The sequence below is a fragment of the Mesoplodon mirus genome (assembly GCF_964341445.2).
Source record: "Mesoplodon mirus genome assembly, chromosome: 9".
In the NCBI taxonomy this organism is placed as follows: Eukaryota; Metazoa; Chordata; class Mammalia; order Artiodactyla; family Ziphiidae; genus Mesoplodon; species Mesoplodon mirus.
In genome coordinates this window covers 18,466,124-18,489,313 of record NC_138985.1, presented here as the reverse complement: position 1 = coordinate 18,489,313, position 23,190 = coordinate 18,466,124, and the positions used below count along the sequence as shown (strand labels likewise).

The window sequence follows — 23,190 nt, the reverse complement described above, 5'->3', positions numbered from 1 at the left end:
TACTGCTTTTTTCTCCCTTCTTAGTTTCTTGCCCCGCTACACCTCCTACCCCGCTTGGCCTCTCTTTTCCAACAACCCCTGTCCTGCCACGCCTTGTGGGGAACTGAGAGATAAGGAACTAGACATTGGAAGTGGATGGGATGAAAAGAGTGGAGGTATCCCTGAAGCGTTGATCTGCAGTAAGGCAGGAGGCTGGGGAGGGGGTCGGTGGCGGTAGTGTCAGATCGTTTACCTTAGTAAGTGTGTCCATTTTTCTTGAAAGGATACGAGATTTAAAACCCCCCAAAAAACCCATATTGTCACTTTGATGCTAAGGAATGTTCGTAGTATTAATCCTAGTTAACAGAATTGAGTAACGTGAATAATATTTTCCCAGCACTGTTTAAGAATGAGTCAGGATATTAATAGATAAAACCTTCGTGTATGTTTCGACTTTGTGGATGGGAGGAACAAGAAAATTTTATGTCTTCTGGAGAACCTGGTATGAAGGGAAACAGGGAGTCAAGCGGTGAGCAGAAGGGTTTAGGGCAGGAGGCCAAGATGGGTAGGTTACCTGTTCGGTAAAAATTCCGTCCTGGTTTTTGGGCCACAGTTTCTAAAGATACAGAAGTAGTAATGGTGTCTTTAGTTTTCTTTCATTTCAAACAAGAAAGTGAGTGACCACATGAAGGTGGAAATACATCTCTGAACTCTGATGATTTGGAGATATTGAAGAAACTGGGTTCAATTTCTGAGAACTCACGAGGCCAGTTGTTCTTAAACTCCACTATTCTAGGTGCTAGAGAGAGAGCCATGAAAAAGCAGAAAGACAAGGGCTTCCCTGGTGGCGCAGTGGTTGAGAGTCCGCCTGCCGATGCAGGGGACGCGGGTTCGTGCCCCGGTCCGGGAAGATCCCACATGCCGCGGAGCGGCTAGGCCCGTGAGCCATGGCCGCTGAGCCTGCGCGTCCAGAGCCTGTGCTCCGCGGCGGGAGAGGCCACAATAGTGAGAGGCCCGGGTACCGCAAAAAAAAAAAAAAAAAAAAGGCAGAAAGACAGCCCGGCCTCCTTGGGCCTTCGGTTTAATGGAAGAGAGACAATAAACAGATAAGAAAATGCCGTGGGATACTGAAAGATGATTGATGCTTTGAGGAATAATGAGGCAGAAAAGGAAGTTGGGGGGTGGGAGCTGAATTCTTTAATGAAGTGTAAGCTTTCTTTCTTTAAAGGCAGGAGTTCTTTGTTTTTCTTTGCTTTTTATTTTAATTTTTATTTTATATTGGAGTATAGTTGATATACAGTGTGGTGTTAGTTTCCGATGTGCAGCTAAGTGATTCAGTTGTACATACACATGTATCTATTCTTTTTCAAGTTCTTTTCCCATTTAGGGTATTACCTAAATATCGAGTACAGTTCCCTGTGCTAAACAGAAGGTCCTTGTTGATTATCTATTTTATATACTAGTGGGTATATGTTAATTGTGAACTCCTAATTTATCCCTACCAGCCATGTTTCCACCCACCCCCGGCAACCATAAGTCGGCGTTCAAAGTCTGTATGTTTCTGTTTTGCCAATAAGTTCATTTGTATCATTTTCACCTTAGACTCTATTCAAGCTATATCAGGTGACATTTGTCTTTCTGTGTCTGGCTACTTCGCTTGATGTGATCATTGCCAGGTCCAGCCAGTTGCTGCAAATGGTGTTGTTTCATTCTTTTTTATGGCTAATATTCCCTTGTATATATGTACCACATCTTCTTTATGCATTCGTCTGCTGGTGGACAATTTGGTGGCTTCCACAACTTGGCTATTGAAAATAGCCCTGCAATGAACGTTGGGGTGCATGTGTCTTTCTAAAGTACGGTTTTCTCTGGATATATGCCCAGGAGTGGGATTGCTGGATCATATGGTAGATTTATTTTAGTTTTTTAAGGAAGCTTCATACCAATCTGCATAGTGGCTGTTACCAGTTTATGTTCCCACCAACAGCATAGGAGCGTTCCTTTTCTGTACGCACTCTCGAGGATTTGCTGTTTGTTGACTTTTTAATCGTGTCCACTGTAACTGGTACAGGGTAATACCTCCTTGTAGTTTTGATGTGCTATGATAATGAGTGATGTTAAGCATCTTTTTATGTGCTTTAAAAAACAAAACAAAACAAGAAAAAACCTTGTGAGTAAAATTTACTTCCTGAAATGGGCTGATTGAAAGCCGGCTCTGTTTTGAATTTTCTTTCGATCACCTACCACACTACATTTCTAGAGGGCGTTGTTCATTTAAGCCTCACAGGCCTTGTGAATGTGAAGTGCCCATAAGCACTGGTTTTAAAGTTGTCATTCCAGGAAACAAGGCAGCAGCGTTTCTGGTTGCCCAACTCTGGTTACTCGGGCAATGAGAGGCTTAGGCAAAGTCCTGCTGCTGGGTTTTAAATGAGTGGAATGTGCCAGAACAGACACCCAAGGACTTGTGTCTCAATACTTCCACCCCCTTCCCTTTCCCCCTGGGACAAATCCCAATCCCTGCCAAAGCGCTGTGCTGAGGGTGCTGGCATCCGTAGGTGGGGTGACTCTGCGGAAGGAGGCTGGAGGTGGGAACCTCAGCACCAGGAGACGTGGGGACCTGGTGACTTTTCAGAGCTCTTCCGGCCCAGAGGGTCCACCATCCTTTGGCTGCACTAGGCTTGGCCTTGCTGTCAGAGGTCCATCGTGGATCTGGAGATTGTGGTCCATCCTGAAGGGATCAGGCACTGCAGGTCCAAGGAGAGCTCATTTGCTGGCACATCCTTCCCAGCTCCCTAACCCCCATGCCATCCAGCCTTTGGAAACCAAGGCTGCTCGGGCTCCAGGGATGTGAAGCTGCCTGAGTCCCAAGGCCCGAGGAGAATGTTGTAGGCATTTCGTTTTTGTTTTCTAATTTAACATTTAGTTTATATTGGAGTATAGTGGCTTTACGATGTTGTGTTTGTTTTAGCTTTAAGCAGCTTGATTCAGGTAAACAGAGACACATATCTACTCTTTCTCGGACCCTTCCTATATAAGTTCTTTCAGATTGTTGAGTAGCGTTCCCTGTGTTAGACAGTAGATCCTTGTTGATGATCTATTTTATGGATATTAGTATGCAGGTGTTAATCCCAACCTAAGGTATCCCTCCAGCCCCACCTTTCCCCTTTGGTAACCATATGTTCGTTAGTTCTAAGTCCGCGAGTCTGTTTCTGTTTTGTAAATTTGGTTATTTGTATCAATTTTTCGATCTCACCTGTAGGTGATATCATATGCTATTTGTCTTTCTCTGTCTGGCTTATTTCACTTAGTATTGTCACCTTCAGGTCCATCCATGTTGCTGCAAATGGCATTATTTCATTCTCTTTATGGGTGAGTAATAACCTTTTTATGTTCCACATCTTTTTTATCCAGTCCTCTGTCAATGGATATTTTGGTTGCTTTCATTTCGTTGCTATCTTAAATAGTGGTACAATGAATTTTGGAGTGTATGTGTCTTTTCAAATATGTTTTTTCCAGATATACACCTAGTAGTGGGATTGCTGGATCATGTGGTCCCTCAAATTTAATATTTTATGGAACCTCTATATTGTTCTCCATAGTGGCTGTTACTGGGGTACATTTGCATCAACAGCCTAGGAGGATTTCCTTTTCTCCACGCTCTCTTCAGCATGTATTGCTTATTGACCTTGGATGATGGTCATTTTGCCTGGTAGTATGTGATACCTCGTTGTAGTTTTGATTTTCATGTCTGTAATAATTAGGGGTTTTGGCATCTTTTCATGTGAGTTTTGTTCATCTCTATGTGTTCTTTGGAGATTGTCAAATTTAGATCTTCTTCCCCTGTTTTTGACTGGGTTATTTGTTTGATTTAGAGCCTCATGAGCTCTTTGTATATTTTGGAGATTAATCCTTTTGTTCATACTTCATTTGCAAATATTTTCTTCCATTCTGTGGATTGTCTTTTTGTTCATGATTTACTTTGCTATTCAAAAGCTTTTAACTTTTATTATATCCCCCTTTTTATTTTGTGTTTATTTTCATTACTCTAGGAGGTGGATCCGGAAAGATACTGCTCCGATTTTTGTCAAACAATTCTGGCTATGTTTATGTCTAAGAATTTTATAGTGCCTGTTCTCACATTTAGGTCTTTAATCTATTTTGAGTTCTTTTTTTTTTTTTGCGGTACGCGGGCCTCTCACTATTGTGGCCTCTCCTGTTGCGGAACACAGGCTCCGGATGCGCAGGCTCAGCGGCCATGGCTCACGGGCCCAGCTGCTCCACGGCATGTGGGATCCTCCCGGACCGGGGCACGAACCCGTGTCCCCTGCATCGGCAGGCGGACTCTCAACCACTGTGCTACCAGGGAAGCCCCTTGAGTTCTTTTTTATGTATGGTGTTAGAGAATGTTCTTGTTTTACTCTTTTACACATAGTTTTCCAGTTTTCCCAGCACCACTTATTGAAGTGACTGTCTTTTTTCCATTGTATGTATAGTCTTGCCTCCTTTGGTAGATTAATTGGTGCTTGAGTTCACTTCTGGTTTTTCTCTTCTTTTCTATTTATTTATGTTTCTGTTTTTGTGCTAGTACCATACTTTTTTGATGACTGTAACTTTGTAGTATAGTCTGAAGTCAGGGAGTCTGATTCATCCATCTCTGTTTTTCTTTCTAAGGATTGGTTTTTGTATTCTCCGTCTTTTTTGTTTCCATACAAATTAAAAAAAATTTTTGTTCAAGTTCTGTGAAAAATGCCATTGGCAATTTGGTTGTGATTGTATTGAATCTGTAGATTGCCTTTGGTATTATAGTGGTTTTGACACTACTGATGGTTCTAATCCAACCACATGGTATATTTTTCCATCTGTTTGTGTCATTTTCGATTTCTTTCATCAACGTCTTATAGTTTTTAGAGTACAGGCCTTTAGCCTCTTTAGGTTGGTTTATTCCTAGGTAGTTTATTCTTTTTGATGCGATGGTAAATGTGATCGTTTCTTTAATTTCTCTTTCTGATCTTTCATTTTTAGTGTTAGTAATGCAAGAAATTTGTGTATTAATTTTGTATCCTGCAGTTTACTGAATTCATAGATGAGCTCTAGTAGTTTTCTGGTGGCATCTTTAGGATTCTCTATGTATGATATCATGTCATCTGCAAACAGTGGAAGTTGTACTTCTTTTCCAGTTTGGATTCATTTCTTTTTCTTTTCTGATTGCCATTGTTAGGACTTCCAAAACTATGTTGAATAAAAGTGGCAAGAGTCGACATCCTTGTCTTTTTCCTGATCTTGAGGGAAATGCTTTCAGCTTTTACTGTTGAGAATGATATTAGCTGTGCGTTTGTCATATATGGCCTTTATTATGTTTAGGTAGGTTCCCTCTATGACCACTTTTTGGAGAGTTTTTATCATAAATGGGTGTTGAATTTTGTCAAACGTTTCCTGCATCTATTCAGATGATCATATGGTTTTTATTCTTCAGTTTGTTTATGTGGTGTATCACAGTGATTGATTTGAGATACTGAAGATCCTTGCATCCCTGGGATAAATACCACTTGATCATATTGAGTGATGTTTTTAATGGATTGTTAGATTCAGTTTGATAGTATTTTGTTGAGGATTTTTGCAACTATGTTTTTCAGTGATATTGGCCTGTAATTTTCTATTTTGTGGTATCTTTTTCTGGTTTTGGTATCAGGGTGATTGTGGCTTATGAGTGGTTCTTAAACTCCACTGTTGTAGGTGCAAGAGATACAGCCATGAACAAGGCAGAAAGGAAACCTGGCCTCCTTGGAAGTTAGGTTTATTGGAAGAGAGACAGTAGTCAAGTAAATGATGTAGAATATTGAAAGATGATTAGTGCTTTGAGGAATAATAAGGCAGAAAAGGAAGGAAAAGGAATAATAAGGCAGAAAACGAAGATGATTAGTGCTTTGAGGAATAATAAGGCAGAAAAGGGTGAGAACTGCATTCTTTAATGAAGTGTAAGCTTTTTTTTTAAGGCAGTTTTTTAAGAAAATGTCAAAAAGAAGGCTCAATATGAACGCATTTAAACAGATGCGGCATCATGTAAGAGAGAAGACTCATTTGTCTTAATCCAATTTTTTTTTTAAATTTATTTTTGGCTCTGTTGGGTCTTCGTTGCTGCACGCCGGCTTTCTCTAGTTGTGGCGAGCGGGGGCTACTCTTCATTTCAATGTGCAGCTTCTCATTGCTGTGGCTTCTCTTGCTGCGGAGCACGAGCTCTAGGCACTCGGGCTTCAGTAGTTGTGGCACGCGGGCTCAGTAGTTGTGGCTCGAGGGTTCTAGAGCTCAGGCTCAGTAGTTGTGGTGCACGGGCTTAGCTGCTCCACGGCATGTGGGATCTTCCCATACCAGGGCTCGAACCCATGTCCCCTGCATTGGCAGGCGGATTCTTAACCACTGCACCACCAGGGAAGTCCCCTTAATCCAATTTTTATCTTCTTTCTTATCATTTACCTACATCTTGTTTCCCCTTGTTTCCAGTAAAAGCCTAGAACTAGATTAAATGCATGTTGACTTCTGTTATTTTCGTAGATAACTATAAGTCCATACTTTATCCCTTTAAGTTGCCCAGATTATTAATTTTTATGAACTGCTAAGTGTGATAGAGTTATTCATTTAAAAAAATTTAAAGACTATGTAAAGAATACTTACTTCAGATCGTTGGGCCAGTTCAGAATTTAATCAGATTTCTCGAAATTATTTTAATTAGATATTGGGACGCTAGAGTTTAATAATACAGATCTTCAAATTATTGTTTTGGAAGAAGAGGGTAATATGATATATGTAGGGTTATGATGACTATATATAACGGAACTTACATCATTATAGTATGTTATGTTTAGGTATATGAATATGAAAGTGTTCTGGGAAAAACATGTGATTAAAGTATAAAATAACTAATAGAACAGCTCTAAACAACGTGAAAATGTGTTATTAGCAGAGCTACACAGTTGCATTGCCTGGTTAGAAAACAGGACTTCGTTCCGGATATTTGCCTTTTCTGGGTCATTGGAGCAGTGGGCCCGCTCACAGGCTTCAAGTTGTTCATGTGCTTTGTGCTCTTGCAGTGGCTCAGTGACCTTCTCTGGTTGTTAGTGTTGATGATAGTCTCCAATAGTTAGGAGAAAGGAGGTTGGAGAACTTCAAAGAGGGAGGGAGGCAGGCACCTCCTTATCAGTTACTGCTGTAGAAGTGAGAGGGACAGTCATATTGGAGTAGGAGAGAGACACGGGACTGAGGCTGCACAGTATGGCCTGGTTCACCAGGGGTCTGAGAACCAGGCTCAGGCATCCTGTCACAGTCCCTCAAGGAACTCTTTTTTTTTGGGGGGGGAGGGATCTATGAAGTTAGGATAAGAGAGTTTCGGTGATGAGGATTGTTTTGAGACTCATGTGACACATGCAAGTACTTTGAAAATCTCATGCATTCTTTAGGTGTATGATATTGAAGAATAGGATGCCCTGTGAAAAAATGATACGTACCAATTATTTTATATTTGTACTGTAGTAGGCCAGCAGGTTGCTTTTTTATTTTTATCGAGGGGGAAAAATGCATGTATACAGGTTTTTTAAAAAATATCATAGTAACGATAGGCTTATAAGATACATACCAGTCCCCTAGCCAGCGTCTGCCACGCAGGCCCCTTTATTTCTTTGGAGTTTGTCTTCGTATTTCTTTTCTTTTTATTGTGGTGTGAACACTTAGCACGAGACCTGCCGTCTTAAACTTGTCAGTGTACAATGCACTGTTGTTGCCTGCAGGGACCATGTTGTACAACAGATCCCTGGAGCTTCCCCATCTTGCTGAACTGAAGCTGTGTGCCCACTGATAGGAACTCCCCACGTTCCTCTCCCCGCCAGCCCCTGGCGACCACCATTCCACTCCTTGATTCCATGAGTTTGACTATTGTAGATCCCTCAGATACGTGGAATCATGCAGTGTTCGTTCTTCTGTGGGCCTCCACATTACTATCAGATGTAACCCACTCTGTACCCCTCCCCATCTCGCCCGTGCTTCTACTTGAGCTTTCCCCTTACTATTTACATTATTGTGACTATGTCAGTATTTTTCACTGATGAACCAGGTAATGTAGTATGGCCATGTCTCCTGTCTTACATACTTTTCCCTCTGAGGTTAATGATCCCTCTTTTTTCATCTGTTGAACTTTCTATGTCTTTATGACTAATCATTTCCCTCCTTCCCATGGCTTCTCAGGACCATTTTCCCGAGGGGGAGACCTTCAGGAGGTTTTCAGCACCAGGCTCTAATCTGGGCTGATGCCCTCCAGGCTCTCTGTGGCTTCCTTCCGGGCTCTCCCTCACCGTCCTCCTGGGCCCCTTTCCCTCCTCACTGTGGCCCTGTTTCCTGCATTCCACCTGTTCCCCATCTTGGATATTTTCTCCTTTTGGTGGAGCGTACTCTTAATGAGCTTCCTGAGAAGGGGGTACACGGGACGTCAGTTTTTTGGCATCTTGCTTGTCTAAAATGTCTTTATTCTCACTCTTTATTTTAAATTAAAGTATAGTTGGTTTACAATGCTGTGCCAATCTCTGCTGTACAGCAGAGACTCATTTATACACATAGAGACATTCTTTTTTTATATTCTTTTCCATTATGATTTAGCATATGATACTGAATATAGTTCCCTGTGCTCTACGGTAGGACCTTGTTGTTTATCCGTCCTATATAATAGTTTACATCTGCTAATCCCACACTTCCAGTCCTTGGCTCCCCTACCCGCCTACCCTTTGGTAACCACAGGTCTGTTCTCTATATATGTGAGTCTTTTTCTGTTTTGTAGATAGGTTCATTTGTGCCATATTTTAGATTCCACATATAAGGGATATCATATGGTATTTGTGTTTCTCTTTCTGACTTGCTTCACTTAGTATGATAATCTCTGGTTGCATCCATGATGCTGCACATGGCATTATTTCGTTTTTTATGGCTGAGTTTATTCTCATTATTGATTGATAGTGTGGGTAATGGAATTTTAGTTTGCAAACAGTTTTCTCTCAATTTGAAAGCATTACCTCCATGACCTTCTTTTTAGTATTGCTTTAGAGAAGTTCAGTGCCATTCTTGATCCTTTGTGTGGGACTTTGATTTCCTCTGTGGAAACTCTGAGGATCATCTCTTTGGCACCAATGTTCTGAAGTTTCACCATGACGTGTGGTTCTTTTTTTATCATGCTCGATGCCTCGTGGGCCCTTTAGATGTAAAAATCTGTTGCCTTCAGTTCTAGGAAATTTTCTTGTCTATTTCCTTGAAAATTTCCTTCTCTTTTCATTGTAAAACAACTACTGATTATATTTTGGATCTCCTAGATCAACCCTCTGTAACTTTATTTCCCCTGTATTTCATTTCTTTTTATCTTTTTGTTTTGCTTTCTGACAGGTTTCCTCAAGAATTTGTTTCATTTTTAAGTCAGTATGTCTTTCACTTTTTTATGTGATGGGTGAAAATGTCGTAATATGAAATTTTTAAAAAGAGTAGAAAATATGAATATCCTATGATCTTAACCATGCATAAAAATAGAACTGTGCATAAAAATAGCATAATGGGGCTTCCCTGGTGGCGCAGTGGTTGAGAGTCCGCCTGCTAGTGCAGGGGACACGGGTTCGTGCCCTGGTCTGGGAGGATCCCACATGCCATGGAGCAACTAGGCCCGTGAGCCACAACTACTGAGCCTGCGCGTCTGGAGCCTGTGCTCTGCAGCAAGAGAGGCTGCGATAGTGAGAGGTCCACGCACCGCGATGAGGAGTGGCCCCCGCTTGCCACAACTAGAGAAAACCCTTGCACAGAAACGGAGACCCAACACAGCCAAAAAAAAAAAAAAAAAAAAAAAATAGCATAATGTTTAACAGTGGTTATAATCTCTGCACATGGATATAATGGATGGCTACTCTTCTTATCTTTATATTTTCCAAATATTTTATAAAGCACATTTTCTTTTATAATCAAGGAGGAGTTTAAAAATATTAAGCCATTTTGATGGATCTTATACTCCTAATACAGATAGTATGGCAAAAATATAAAACATTAGCATTCATATTTAATTGAATTGGTGGTATTTTGGTAAAATCAATCTCTATTCACTGTTCACATATATCGTCAAAATAAATATGAAAAACAAATATTTTTAATTTAAATCTTAAATATGAGTTGCAAAGTACAGATATTAAAGTTTCCTAAAACAGTACAAAGATACTTTCAGTTGGAAGAAAAGGATTAACTCAAGTCCTCTTTAAAAGTGATTTTTTTTTTTTAGAAAGTATGGTTTGAACAGATTTTTGTCGAATCTTTCTGTCTCATTCATGTACACAAACACATACACTTAATAAGTATATTAACAAGAATGTGGGTTTCATTGTTTGGAAGTTAACATTATCTATGCCATGGAAAGAGTGAAGAGAGAGGGTCTTGAGAGTCAGAAGACCTTGATTCCACTCCTGATTGGACACTTACTTGTTGTATGACCTTGGCAAGTGTCTTAGTGACCCTCTGCCTTGGTCTGGTTTTCTGTGAAATGGCAGTAACATCTGCTTCACAGAGTTAGATGACAGTGTACTTAAAGCATCTGGCAGAGTAGTGGTTGAATAAATGTTGGGATTTTTCCCTTTCCCCAAGAAAACTGAAACATTAACTAGTGTACAGGTTACTAACAGGCTTTGGGATTTTCCCACTTGTAGCTTTAAAAAAGGAGGACCAGCCAAGAAAAATCTGGATCTAGTAAAGAAAAATGCCAAGTGGGTGCTTGATTTCTTTAAATAAAAAAGAATTTCCCCACTCTACATACTTTTTCAAACTCTGATTAGGATAAAAAGTAAAAAACTACTTTTTTCTTTTTGGAATCTCAATTGTAGACACTATTTCTTTGAGTTTCATGGGCCAGTAGTGTTAGAGATCAAATTCTTTAAAATAAGCTACTCTTTTGCGATGGATGGGCTTAGAAACAATATAGCATGAGGAAAGGACCTTGAAGAAAAGTGTAACTGCTTAATTCAGGTCTCTTGTCAGACGTTTACCTTTTTTAAAAAACAGCTTTGTTGAGATATAATTCCCGTATTATACAATTGACCTGGTTAAAGTATACAATTTGGCAGTTTTCCAGTACATTCAGAGTTGTGCAACCGTCCCTACAATCTAATACACTTTTATTATCCCAAAAGAAACCCTGTGTCCTTAGTCATCACCCCCCAGTTCTCCAGCCCCTGGAAATCACTCACCTATTTTCTGTCTCTATGGATTTGCCTATTCTGGAAACTTCATATAAATAGGACCGCACAGTGTATGATCCTTTGTGATGGGCTTCTTTCCACACTTCACCTGTTAGTACTGCATTTGGAGAACAAGTTGAGGCTGCCAGAGGTGCTCAAGGTTTCGTTTCCTCTCAGTTGTCAGTGGATAATGCCAGATATTAAACTTTAAAATGACTTTTAAACTTAGAGCAAAAAAAATGCAACAATTTTCAGGGAGTTTTGTTTCAGATGTTTTGATGCACTGTTTAAACATGATAGTTTTATTAACATAATAGAAGCTCCACATATTCAAAAAGTAAAATCTGGTGAGTTTGGATATCTGTATAAACCTGCAAAATGATCACCATGATCAAGAAAATGGACATATCCGTCATCTCTAAAAGTGTCCTTGTGTCCACAGTAATCCACCTCTGATTCTCCCCGACCTGATTCCCAGGCTGTTACGGACTCACCCTGGAGATATTGCGGGTTCAGTTCCAGACCACTGCAAGTAAAACCAGTCACACCAATTTTTTGGTTTCTCAGTGCATATGAAAGTTATGTTTGCATATACTGTAGTTAATTAAAAATACTTTATTGCTAAAAATGCTAACCATCATCTAACAATGCAGGGTTGCCACAAACCTTCAATTTGTAAAAAAACAAACAAAACACCACAGTATCTGTGAAGTGCAATAAAACAAGGTATGCCTGTACTTGTGTTTTTGAAAAATATGTATTAAATGAGAATACTTGGGAGTAAGTCTAGTGGCGTGAGGCAGAATGTGTGGAGGCAGGCGGCGTGCCCTCGTGTGAATGCTGTAACTTCTCTGTTTTTTTGTCTGTAAAATGGGGAGAGTTAATAACACCTACCTCTAGCATTCTGGTATGAAATGAAAACAATTTATGAAGCATTTAGCACAGTTTCTGCCACATGGTAAGCACTCCATGCATGTATTTTGTTATACGAAAGTACTTGATACATTAGATAATGCTGCATCATCATCAGCATCGTGTGCCTCGTATGAAGCCTAACACATGCTAGGGACTCAATTGATCCTCATTCCCTCTCCTTTCTATCATAATTCTTTTTTTTTTTTTTTTTTTTTTTGTGGTACGTGGGTCTCTCACTGTTGCGGCCTCTCCCGTTGCGGAGCACAGGCTCCGGACGCGCAGGCTCAGCGGCCATGGCTCACGGGCCCAGCCGCTCCGCGGCACGTGGGATCTTCCCGGTCCGGGGCACGAACCCGTGTCCCCTGCATCGGCAGGCAGACTCTCAACCACTGCGCCACCAGGGAAGCCCTATCATAATTCTTGATAAGCACACCGTATGGCATTTGTTCACCAACCCTAACTACCAGCTTTGAGAACCGAGTTGAAAAATTCATTCACTCATCCATTCCACAATTTTATCGTGCAGGCTGTGTATCAGTCGTTGAAGCAGGCACTGTGAATGACTCCACGTTGAATAAGACATGGGCTGCATCCTGTGTGCAGTGAACCAGGGTAACAAGCAGAACATCCAGAGACGGTGTGCAAACGGGTGGCATGGGAGTGGAGAGGGAGAGAGCACTGCCGGCTGTGGACTCAGGGCTGGCTCCGTGACGGGCGTGCGATGTGATTAAGGTCTCGAAGGGATGAGAGAGAGAAGAAAGAGGGTCAGTGTCATGCCGGGCTCCCAAGCTCAGGCTGGGAGCGAGGTGCAGTCCCAGTGTTGGGGGGAACACAGAGCCGTGTGCAGGAACTGAGTGAAACAGCTGGAAAGGAGGAGCGGCAGTCCACCCACAGGCTTACCACTGGGCTAAGGAGGTGAGACGTGCTTTGCCAAGCAGTACAGAACCAGTGACGATTTTTCAGCAGGGGAGAGAGTTACGCCGTAAGAAAAGTGTTTGAGTGGCTCTAGTGTGTGGAATGAGTTAAAGGAAGATGGGTGAGCCATCAGGAGGACTTGAACATGCCTAGATGTTACTTAGGATCTTAACTCGGATCTTAACTCCTAACTATGAGTAAGGAAACAAGTAAATATGTAAGGGATCGATAGGGGTGGTGCCTGATTGCTTGTCGGGGTTGGGGCGTGCTTCCTTCTTCTTTTGCAGTACTTGCAGAGGGCTTACTCTGTGCCAGCCTCTCCTAATTCAGCCCCCAGTAATGACATGTAGGTGCAATTATTATACCCATTTTTCAGATGAGGAAACTAAGGCTTAGGCTGGCTAAGAGCTCTCTTGTCATTCTCCACCTTCTGGGCCCATTTCCTGTTTGGACCGGCTCAGTGACCTCTCAGTTTCCCTTCACCTGCATCTCCCCTATCTGCCCTCTCTCTCTGCCCTTTGCTGTCTCCTTTGTCCAGCTCTTTGTCTCTCCTGGCAGCTACTGTGACACACCCCAGGTCATCATTTAAACTTGAAAAGTGGTTTCTCTAAACATGAATGGGGTCATGTCTTTTCTTTTCTTATCGATGCTTCCTCACTGTCTCTGGGTGAAGCGTGGGATTCCAGGCTTTTACTGGGTCCTGATCCTTTACAGATTTCAGCTTGTCTTCTGCCCCCGAGCGCCACATTCCTGCTTGGCTCTGTGCCTGTGCTCGGGCATTTTCTCCACCTGAAATGCCCTTCCCCCTTTCCTCTGCATCAGGAACTTTTCACCATCCTTCAGGGACGCACACAGGTTACTGTGTCTGTAATGCCTTCCGCAGCTGGCCTCCTCATTCCTTCTTACTGGGCTACAGCATGCCTTCTATTTTATTTAATTAGTCAATACTATGCCTTTTTCAACACTGATTTGCAGCAACTTATAAAAAGACATGTAGCAGTAAAAAACCAGATGGATAAACGTACAAGAGCAAATGGACAATTCGGGTAGAAAAATAAAGCCAAGAAAGAGGTTAGCATAGAAATCTGTTCCATTGTTCCCTGCGATGTGCCCTGCCCTGTTCCCTTCTGCATATGGGCTGGAGGAGTCTTCAGCTTTTACCCTGAACTTCCTGTCAAAGCAAAAGTCAAAGCAGGATTGTCAGTTTTCCCAATGGTAGTCAAAGGAATAAAGCCAATTGCTCTGCAGAAGAGCTTTTCCTGTTACAGGAATCAAGAGCAGTGTTTCTGGGTTGTGTGTGGGAAGGTGGGGTCGGTGTGGGCTGGTACCCAGTCATCAAGACAGCCAGCCCCACGGTACATGCCCGGCAAGTTTCACAAGGAAGACACCTCCATGCAGCTGTATGGCCTAACACCAAAGCACAGTTTATGAAAGTTTTATAAAAGCCAGGACTGTGACGCTAGAACACAGCTTCTTGTTGGTCCAGCTTAATCCAAGGATAAAATGAATAATAAAGAAAGGAATAATACTTAACACATTATGTTGTAGTTATTGTTTCACACCTGTTTGCCCCCAAAAGCGATCATCTTCTCATGGGCAGGGACCGTGTTGTGCTTTGGTTTGATCAGTGGTAGAAAAACCTCAGAGGTAAGCGATGAGAACCATCTACGCCCATGACTTTCCCAGCAGTCATCACAGTACTCTGCTCTGAATTCTGTGTACTCAGGAAGTCAGGTTCATGTGAGATCCACAATCTACACATATGTGGTCAAAAGTTTTCTTTACTATTTCTAGGGGCTGACCTCCTGAGGCAGTTTTCAGCAGCGAATGCACCAGCTGAGTAAACAGCAGTAGCAAAGGGACTGCATCTCGGTTGGTCTACTTCTGGCACTTACAGAAGAGAGCCTTTAAAAACCTTTCGTAAAGTCAGCAGTACTCAAAGTTTTAAGTTTAATTTTCCCTTTGTTGGTTGCATTTGGGAGTAACATCTTACATCACTATATAGTGATTATTGAGTCAGATTCAGAAAGAAGTATGCACTTTCAAGAGAAAAGCAAAAATAACACATTTATCGAATGACTTCAGTTCTCCCCAAATAACCCTTCTCTCTATAATTTAGGTCAAAAATGTATTTATGATGGCATATAATACTTTCTTTTTCAATAGCTGCTTTTCTTTCTTTCTTCATATATGTAGGAGCTTGATAAAGAACTCCCAGTGCTTAAGCCGTATTTTATCGATGACCCTGAAGAAGCTGGAGTGAGGGAAGCTGGCTTACGGGTCACGTGGCTGGGACACGCGACAGTGATGGTGGAAATGGATGAGCTCATCTTGCTCACGGATCCCGTCTTTAGCGCCCGGGCCTCCCCATCGCAGCACGTGGGTCCCAAGCGGTTCCGGCGTCCCCCTTGCACCGTCGGTGAACTGCCCCAGATAGACGCGGTCCTCATCAGCCACAACCACTACGACCACCTGGACTACAGTTCCGTCACTGCTCTGAACGAGCGATTTGGTAACGAGCTGAGGTGGTTTGTGCCTCTGGGGCTCCTGGACTGGATGCAGAAATGTGGCTGTGAGAATGTGATCGAGCTGGACTGGTGGGAGGAGAACTGCGTCCCCGGCCACGATAAGGTGACGTTTGTGTTCACACCTTCCCAGCACTGGTGTAAAAGGACTCTGACGGATGACAACAGGGTTCTCTGGGGCAGCTGGTCTGTCTTGGGGCCTTGGAACCGATTTTTTTTCGCAGGAGACACTGGTTATTGCTCTGCTTTTGAAGAGATAGGAAAAAGATTTGGACCTTTTGACCTTGCAGCTATTCCCATTGGAGCGTATGAACCGAGGTATGTAGATGTCTAAAGCAAGCATTCCTGCTACATGATAAATTAACTGGACTCCGAGTAATCTGTGGTTTTAATGGTGGACTTTGTTATACATTGGGTGGGGGGTTGGTGGGCCAGAGTCAGTTAAGATTTTTCTTTGAATTTTAAAATGCTTTCATTACAGTCATATCAGTTGAATAATTATTGTAGTTACTGAAATTATATTACCAAGAAAAAAGGACGAGGGTTTAAAGAATTACTCTGCCTATAGCCCGAAGTCCGTGCACTGTTGCGGCTGAAGCTAAACCTGTCAGCCAGTACTCAGACCTACCTCTTGGTCTGTCTTTCACGTGGAGGATACTCTCCGTGAGTGGAATGCACCCATGCCCTGTCCTGTGTTTAGTGGAGAACAAGGGCTTGGCCTATGGCATCAGTCCCTTGTGGCCGTCTTACTGCAGGCAGCACTGAGGTTAGTCTGCTAAAGACATTGATGCACTACTGACCACTTGCCTTGCAGCCTCTCTGTACTGACTGCCTGTCTTCAGAGCACAGAGCAGATAAAGGTCACACGAGCGTTTGAGACCCAGGAGACCCATCCGCTGCCTCTGTTTTCCTTAATACTGCCTATTGAAGGAAAAAAGAAGTGATTTCCAAGAATTCAGTTAGATTTCAGTCAACTCTGGTTGATATGTACAAGTTAAGAGAAAATGAACACTAAAAGCGACAAAGTAGGGGCTAATTTAAAAAATGTTTTATTTTCTGAAGTGCACGCACAGACTCATACAGAATGGTATGTAGGATGGCATTTCATGTAGGCGATCCTACAAACAGAACACTGATACATAGATGAATTGAGCAAATCTGATCACTGGTTTCCATCAGATTGTTATACTTACTTTTCATTAACTTTTTAAGTTCACCAAAACCATTTCATTGCTAAGTATATTAATGCTTATTTCTCCCTTTTTTCTAGTTTCTTCATTTAAGGGACTAGATATTTTTACCTTACTAAAAAATTATTAAAAGCCAATAGTGCTTGAATTTCACTTTTCCACATGATTCTAATTCTGAATTCTAATGAAGCCTCTTAAAACAACAGTCAACCTGTTCACAAATCAGTTTTATATGGTATTGGTCCTTATTCAATATCTGTTCTTAGTATATTAGATTGTGAAATCTAATTGACATTGTGAAAATAAAATTTTCACATGTAGAAATATACAGACTTGTCATACACAGGTGATGATACAATGTGTACAGCCGAAGTCTGCAAAGTGCACTCACATAACTCCCCCTTGCTGCTTGCACTGCAGCTGTCTTGTCACTAAGATGGGAGAAGGATGGGGAGGACAGTATTTGCCCTAAAGAATTAAATTGTAGTAGCCTCCACTCTGTATTCCAGTTCTCTAGTCAGTTCTAAAGTTTCATTTTTATTTTATTATTTTGTGGCCGTGCTGCACGGCACATGGGATCTTAGTTCACTGACCGGGGATCGAACCCATGCTCCGTGCATTGGAAGCCTGGAGTCTTAACCACTGGACCACCAGGGAAGCCCCAGTACTAAAGTTTTAGAAATGTTGTTATCAACAAAACTTCAGAATAGTCTATAAATGTAAGATGATCACACCCAAAACGATTTTTAATAATCTGCTTAGAATGTTTTCACCCTTACTTTTGGGATCTCCTGTCATCGGGCATTCTATCCAAGTCGGTTAGGATTTTAACTTTTTATTTTAATTTGTATACCAGAGTAAACACTTTAAATTTATTTCAGACATGAAAAGGAATATGTCTATCCCTTTGATTTGAAGTAGGAGTTCTTAAAAAATCAATAGAGGGCTTCCCTGGTGGCGCAGTGGTTGAGAGTCCGCCTGCCGACGCAGGGGACACGGGTTCGTGCCCCGGTCCGGGAAGATCCCACATGCCGCGGAGCGGCTGGGCCCGTGAGCCATGGCCGCTGAGCCTGCGCGTCCGGAGCCTGTGCTCCACAACGGGAGAGGCCACAACAGTGAGAGGCCCGCGTACCGCAAAAAAAAAAAAAAAAAAAAAAAAATCAATAGAGAGAAACAGCCAAAACTGTTTTCATCTTGGCCTGAATTCTAAGTGTCAGGAGATAAAGCAGAACAAATGCTTCTCTAATCTCTTGTTGAGAACACAGTGGCTTTGTTTTGGGACTCCCATCAGGCCCGGCGACTCCTAACAGTAAATAACAACCCTTGTGCTGTGCAGATGGATGAACTTTTCCATGACGTGTTCTACAAAGTGCGGCAGCCCCTCTGCTGAATCCAGATCCCTTCATCTTCACTGCAGTGTTCATTGCCAGTAGCAGACCCAGGATATATATAATGTGAAGACACTGTTGTTTTTCCTCTTCTAAACTGCTGGCTGGCTTCCCTGGTGGCACAGTGGTTAAGGATCCGCCTGCCAATGCAGGGGACACGGGTTCGAGCCCTGGTCCAGGAAGATCCCACATGCCGCGGAGCAACTAAGCTCATGCGCCACAACTACTGAGCCTGTGCTCTAGAGCCCGCGAGCCACAACTACTGAAGCCTGCATGCCGCAACTACTGAAGTCCACGCGCCTAGAGCTCGCGCTCTGCAACAAGAAGCCACCACAATGAGAAGCCCGCACACTGCAACGAAGAGCAGCCCCTGCTCGACGCAACTAGAGAAAGCCGGTGCGCAGCAACAAAGACCCAGCACAGCCAAAAATAAATAAATAAAATAAATTTATAAAAATAAATAAATAAATAAACTGCTGGCTGGGCAAGCAAAGGATTTGCCTGTATGTAGTACATTCTACTTTTGTATCAGAAATAATTCTTTCTCCTGAAAGTGCTGGCTTTGTCAACTCCCTACTCTTTTGGAAGAATTCTATGAAGTAGCTGCTGTACTTCATGCTTGGAATACATTTTGTCTTGTTTAATCCTCACAATACCCTTGTGAAGTGGGCATCGTTTCTATTTCACAGACCAGGAAGTGGCAGCTGGAGAAACTGAAGCAGCTCCAAAGGCATTCCCAGGAATTGGCAGAGCTGGGATTCACGCCCAGGCCCCCTGCCTCCAGAGCAGTCTCTTCCCAGGCATGGGGCAGCCTTTCACGTTGCTAAACTCTCTCTGTTTAGTCCCCCTGATGGGGCCTTTCTTCTTGCCAAACCAAGCGCCTCACTCGTCAGTTGTATGGTATTTAAATAAAATCCTTGAATTATAACTGGATTTTTTTTGCTCCTGATCTTACAAATTATACACTAATTTTTGTTTCCTTTTCACTTTAGCACGTTAAAAAACAATTGTTTCCGCAAGGTTATTTGCAACTGGAGTTTTGATTTCTAGTGCTTTACCCATTATTCCATCTCTTTCATTCATACCAGGATTGCAAAATATCTGCTTTTTAAGGTAGTAAGATATCTTCAGAATAAATCATCAGTAAAATAAAAATACATGTGAAACAAAATCCTCCTATTCAAAGGGAAGTTTTGCTTGAGAATTATCTACTGTATAGCGTTTGTACAAGAAAGATTTTTATTTATTTTTTTCCAGCAGAAAAGTGGACTGAAGGGAGATGGTTTTGCCTACTGTGATTTATTCCTGTGCAGAATGTTAAAGGTTGATTATATGAAGCAGCAATTAGAATTTATTGTATACTTAAAAGCCCAGATTTAATAAGTTATTGTGTTTTATCAGGTGGTTTATGAAATACCAGCATGTAGACCCAGAAGAGGCTGTAAAGATTCACATTGATGTGCAGACGAAGAGATCTGTGGCAATTCACTGGGGAACTTTTGCCTTAGCGAATGAGGTGAGTGTGACTGTGGTAACAAGAACTCGTTACGTGTCTGACCGATGATAGGATCGATCACTGTACCCTGCAGTGTGTTCAGAAACCAAAGTAGAATCAGAACCTGCATGGTCATCAAGTGAATTAGGGTGGTAAATCATATTAATTAGTAAAACAATATTTATATACAGTGGGGAAAAAAAATCCTCATTGCATGTTGTTCTTTTGGCTTATTTCTGTAGTTAATGAAGCATGTGTTCATATAACCGAAAATGTGTGTAGCCTTAGTAAATAGAAAAGTCGACCATCATGTCATCCCCCTCAAGGGAGGCTTTTGTTCTGGCAGAAGATACAAGACATGCACATAATTACTCAGAGTGCTGTAAAGTGGGACAGATAAAGTGGTCTCAGAGTCAGGGACTGTTACTAATTGCGGGGATCAGGGAGAGCTTTGTGGAAGAGTTGACATTTGAACTTGGCTGTGAAAAGGCAAAAGGAGGAAGGCGTTTCAAGAGGAGGGAAGTGTGGGACTGGAGGCAGCCAGCATGGGGAACAGTGAGGAATCCGTTCAGCCAGAGTATGGATGACAGGAGGGCAATGGGGGAAGTGAGGCTGGGCAGCTTGGAAATTTCCAGAGGTACGTTATTCATCCAGTAAACACTGACTTGGTGTCTGCCGTGTGCCAGGCATTGGGATAAATGGCGGTTTTATTCCTAGACTAGTAAAGAGCTTATTTTTCCTTAAGGTGGCTGAACCCTGGAACTCTGCTACTGGCCAGGGTTGTGGCATCAAACAGAAGCTTAGCAAAAAGCATTCTCTCCTTTCCTCGAGCCAGGGCCTGCCCTAAGCAAAATTTAGAAACAGATGACTGAACTTGGCTTCTTCTATTTTGCTCTGTGTGGCATCTTCCCCATTCCGGGGCCTCTCTGCAGGAGCCCTGTGCTTTCCTGCTGTTTTAAGCACTCCCTCTCTGTCCTATTTCTGGCCCGCCCTCTCCCTAGTTGCATCTTATTCCAGAATTAATACACTGCCTGCCCCCTGCCGACTCCCCCCTAGTCAGAATTCCCATTCCGCAATGCTGTGGCCCTGAGCCACACTGTTGGGGGACAGATTGGAATCAATAAATGAATGTCCACGGGCATGGGAAGGGTGAAGGAGAATATGATGAGTGTGTGTGTTTCTGTGTCTGTGTATTTGGAGAAGGGGGAAGTTTGATACTGGTTTCCATTGGGTTACCACTATTATTTAGAGGCAGTGTCTTACTCCGTGCATGTATGTGTGTTCCATATGTATATAGGTAAATTTAGATACATGCATGTTTATGTTCCATATATAACATATTTCAGCAACTTAGATGAAGTAATAGTATTTTATTAAACCTTGCAAAGAGAAGAATCAAGGGTGACTCCTAAATTTTTAACTTGAGTAACTGGGAAGGTGGCTGTGTTCTTGACTGAGATGGGAAGATGAGGAGAGGAGAGGAAACCTCAGTCTTCAAGAGTTATTGTGTTATTCAGCCTTCAAGAATTACTCCTGTTTTAAATCTAAACTTCACCTTTATTTCTTAATGAAATATAAAATACACTCTCATTTAGTCTTTTTGACATTAGTTGCATAAATTGAGAACTACGAGTTTGCTAAATAAATTATAAAGTACATGGAATTTGGGAGGAGGATGTTTAGCCTATGCTTTGCAAACAGTTTTAAATGATTTGCATGTAAATAGTTGTAATAACTGCTTACTATAATATAAGCAGCTTAAGGATGTTATTGACTTGGCAACACTAAAACTGTATGTAAGGCAACATCTGATTTATCTAAGGAATGATGAGTGAATTTCCTAAATGATGTATTTAAGCACTTAAACTTAACTGACTAGTTTTGGTAGAAACAAACTGTAGGCACTACATAATATATGTTAACTTCTTAAATGACCAGGGTCTTTATTTTGAGTCTCTTCTGTTGCAGTAGATCATAAAACAGTGACCCCTTTGAAAGGGAATGTATGAGCTGTCTGGGGCGGGTTGCCTGGCCCTTAATGGGTCCACACTGCTGGGAGCTTCTGCTTTCACCACTTACTCTTTTTCTTTTCCCACATCTTTATTGGATTAAAATTGCTTTACAATGTTGTGTTAGTTTCTGCTGCACAGGTATATGCATACCTATATCCCCTCCCCATCACACCCCCCTAGGTGGTCACAAAGCACTGAGCTGATCTCCCTGTGCTATGCAGCTGCTTCCCACTAGCTGTCTGTTTTACACATGGTAGTGTATATATGTCAATGCTTCTCTCAGTTCGTCCCACCCTCCCCTTCCCCCACTGTGTCCACAAGTCCGTTCTCTACGTCTGCGTCTTTAGCCCTGCCCCGCCACTAGGGTCATCAGTACCATTTTTCTAGTTTCCATAAATATGCGTTAATACACGGTATCTGTTTTTCTTTGTGACTTACTTTACTCTGTATGACGGACTCCAGGGCCATCCACATCACCACAGATGACTCAGTTTTCCTTTTTATGGCTGAGTAATATTCCATGGTATATATGTCTCTAACCTACTATCTTGCTTTATACATATTATTTGGTCCCATGGCTATTAGGCCTTTTTACCTTCCCTGCAGGATTAATGTGCTTGCACTAAGAGCTAGCTATCAGTCACCCAGAGGCTTTCTTGCCTACTTCTAGAGCTCCCTTCTAGATGGTTGAAGCAGCCACGAATTGACCTATGGAGAAACTCAGAAAGATACTGCAACATCAAAATGCATACTGAATTATAGCTTATAACTAAAGTTACAGTTTAGGAAAGACATTATTAGTGTAGGGCAGTTGTGTAAGTGCATTGTTGGCCAAGACTTGTAAGAGAGAGCACAGGGGAGAAAAAATTTAACAGAACAGTTATTTTTCATTGGGAAAGAATTTTGTCATTTTGAAATCTCTTAAAAACAATTTTGCAAGGGAAGCTTCTTGACTTAGGCTATTATTTATAGTTAAATTTCATGGGGGATATATTAGCAATCTCCTATATGCATAAAAAAGAGTAAAAGTAGATTTCTGTTGTCAACTAACCCACTAATAAGTGGCTCTCTCTAGGAATACCGGGTAACTAATGCACAGGTAACCTCAGTTACTCCGTAGTCAGTGGGAAGGCATCCCTGACCCTCGAAACATAGCCATAAACCTAGAAGTGAGCAGGCGGGGAGAAAAGACCCACGTGTGGCCAGTAACTGTTAGCAATCTGTACATGTGAAGCCACAGAAAACATGCCTGGTTTTCCTAGTACATCACTGGCTGGCCCTTCCTACTCTCTGCTGCTAGTTCCTCGTCCACAGTGATTGCCTTGGGACTCAGTCCAGGGGCCCCATTTCTTCTCTAGTTGGGCATCCCTTGGGCATCTCATGAGTCTTATGGCTTTAAACACCATCTATCCACTGTACCACTCTAGCCCAGGTTTCCCCCTACAATCCATGTTTATGTATCCAGCTGCCTACTTGACGTCTCCACTTGGATGCCCATCAGGTACCCAAAACTTCAGTCTAAAACCAAACTTCC

General features: G+C 42.1%; 1 protein-coding gene across 4 annotated transcripts in view; it reads left to right on the top strand.

Annotated features, from left to right (window-relative positions):
- The window catches only part of NAPEPLD (N-acyl phosphatidylethanolamine phospholipase D), a 78,281-nt gene that overhangs the window by 50,978 nt on the left and 4,113 nt on the right, over positions 1-23,190 (top strand). For all 4 annotated transcript variants that reach the window (XM_082631589.1, XM_082631587.1, XM_082631586.1 and 1 more), the window contains 2 exons: positions 15,243-15,889; positions 19,551-19,665. In XM_082631589.1, coding sequence (XP_082487715.1) covers positions 15,243-15,889; positions 19,551-19,665 — 762 coding nt within the window. The remainder of the gene's footprint in view (positions 1-15,242; positions 15,890-19,550; positions 19,666-23,190) is intronic.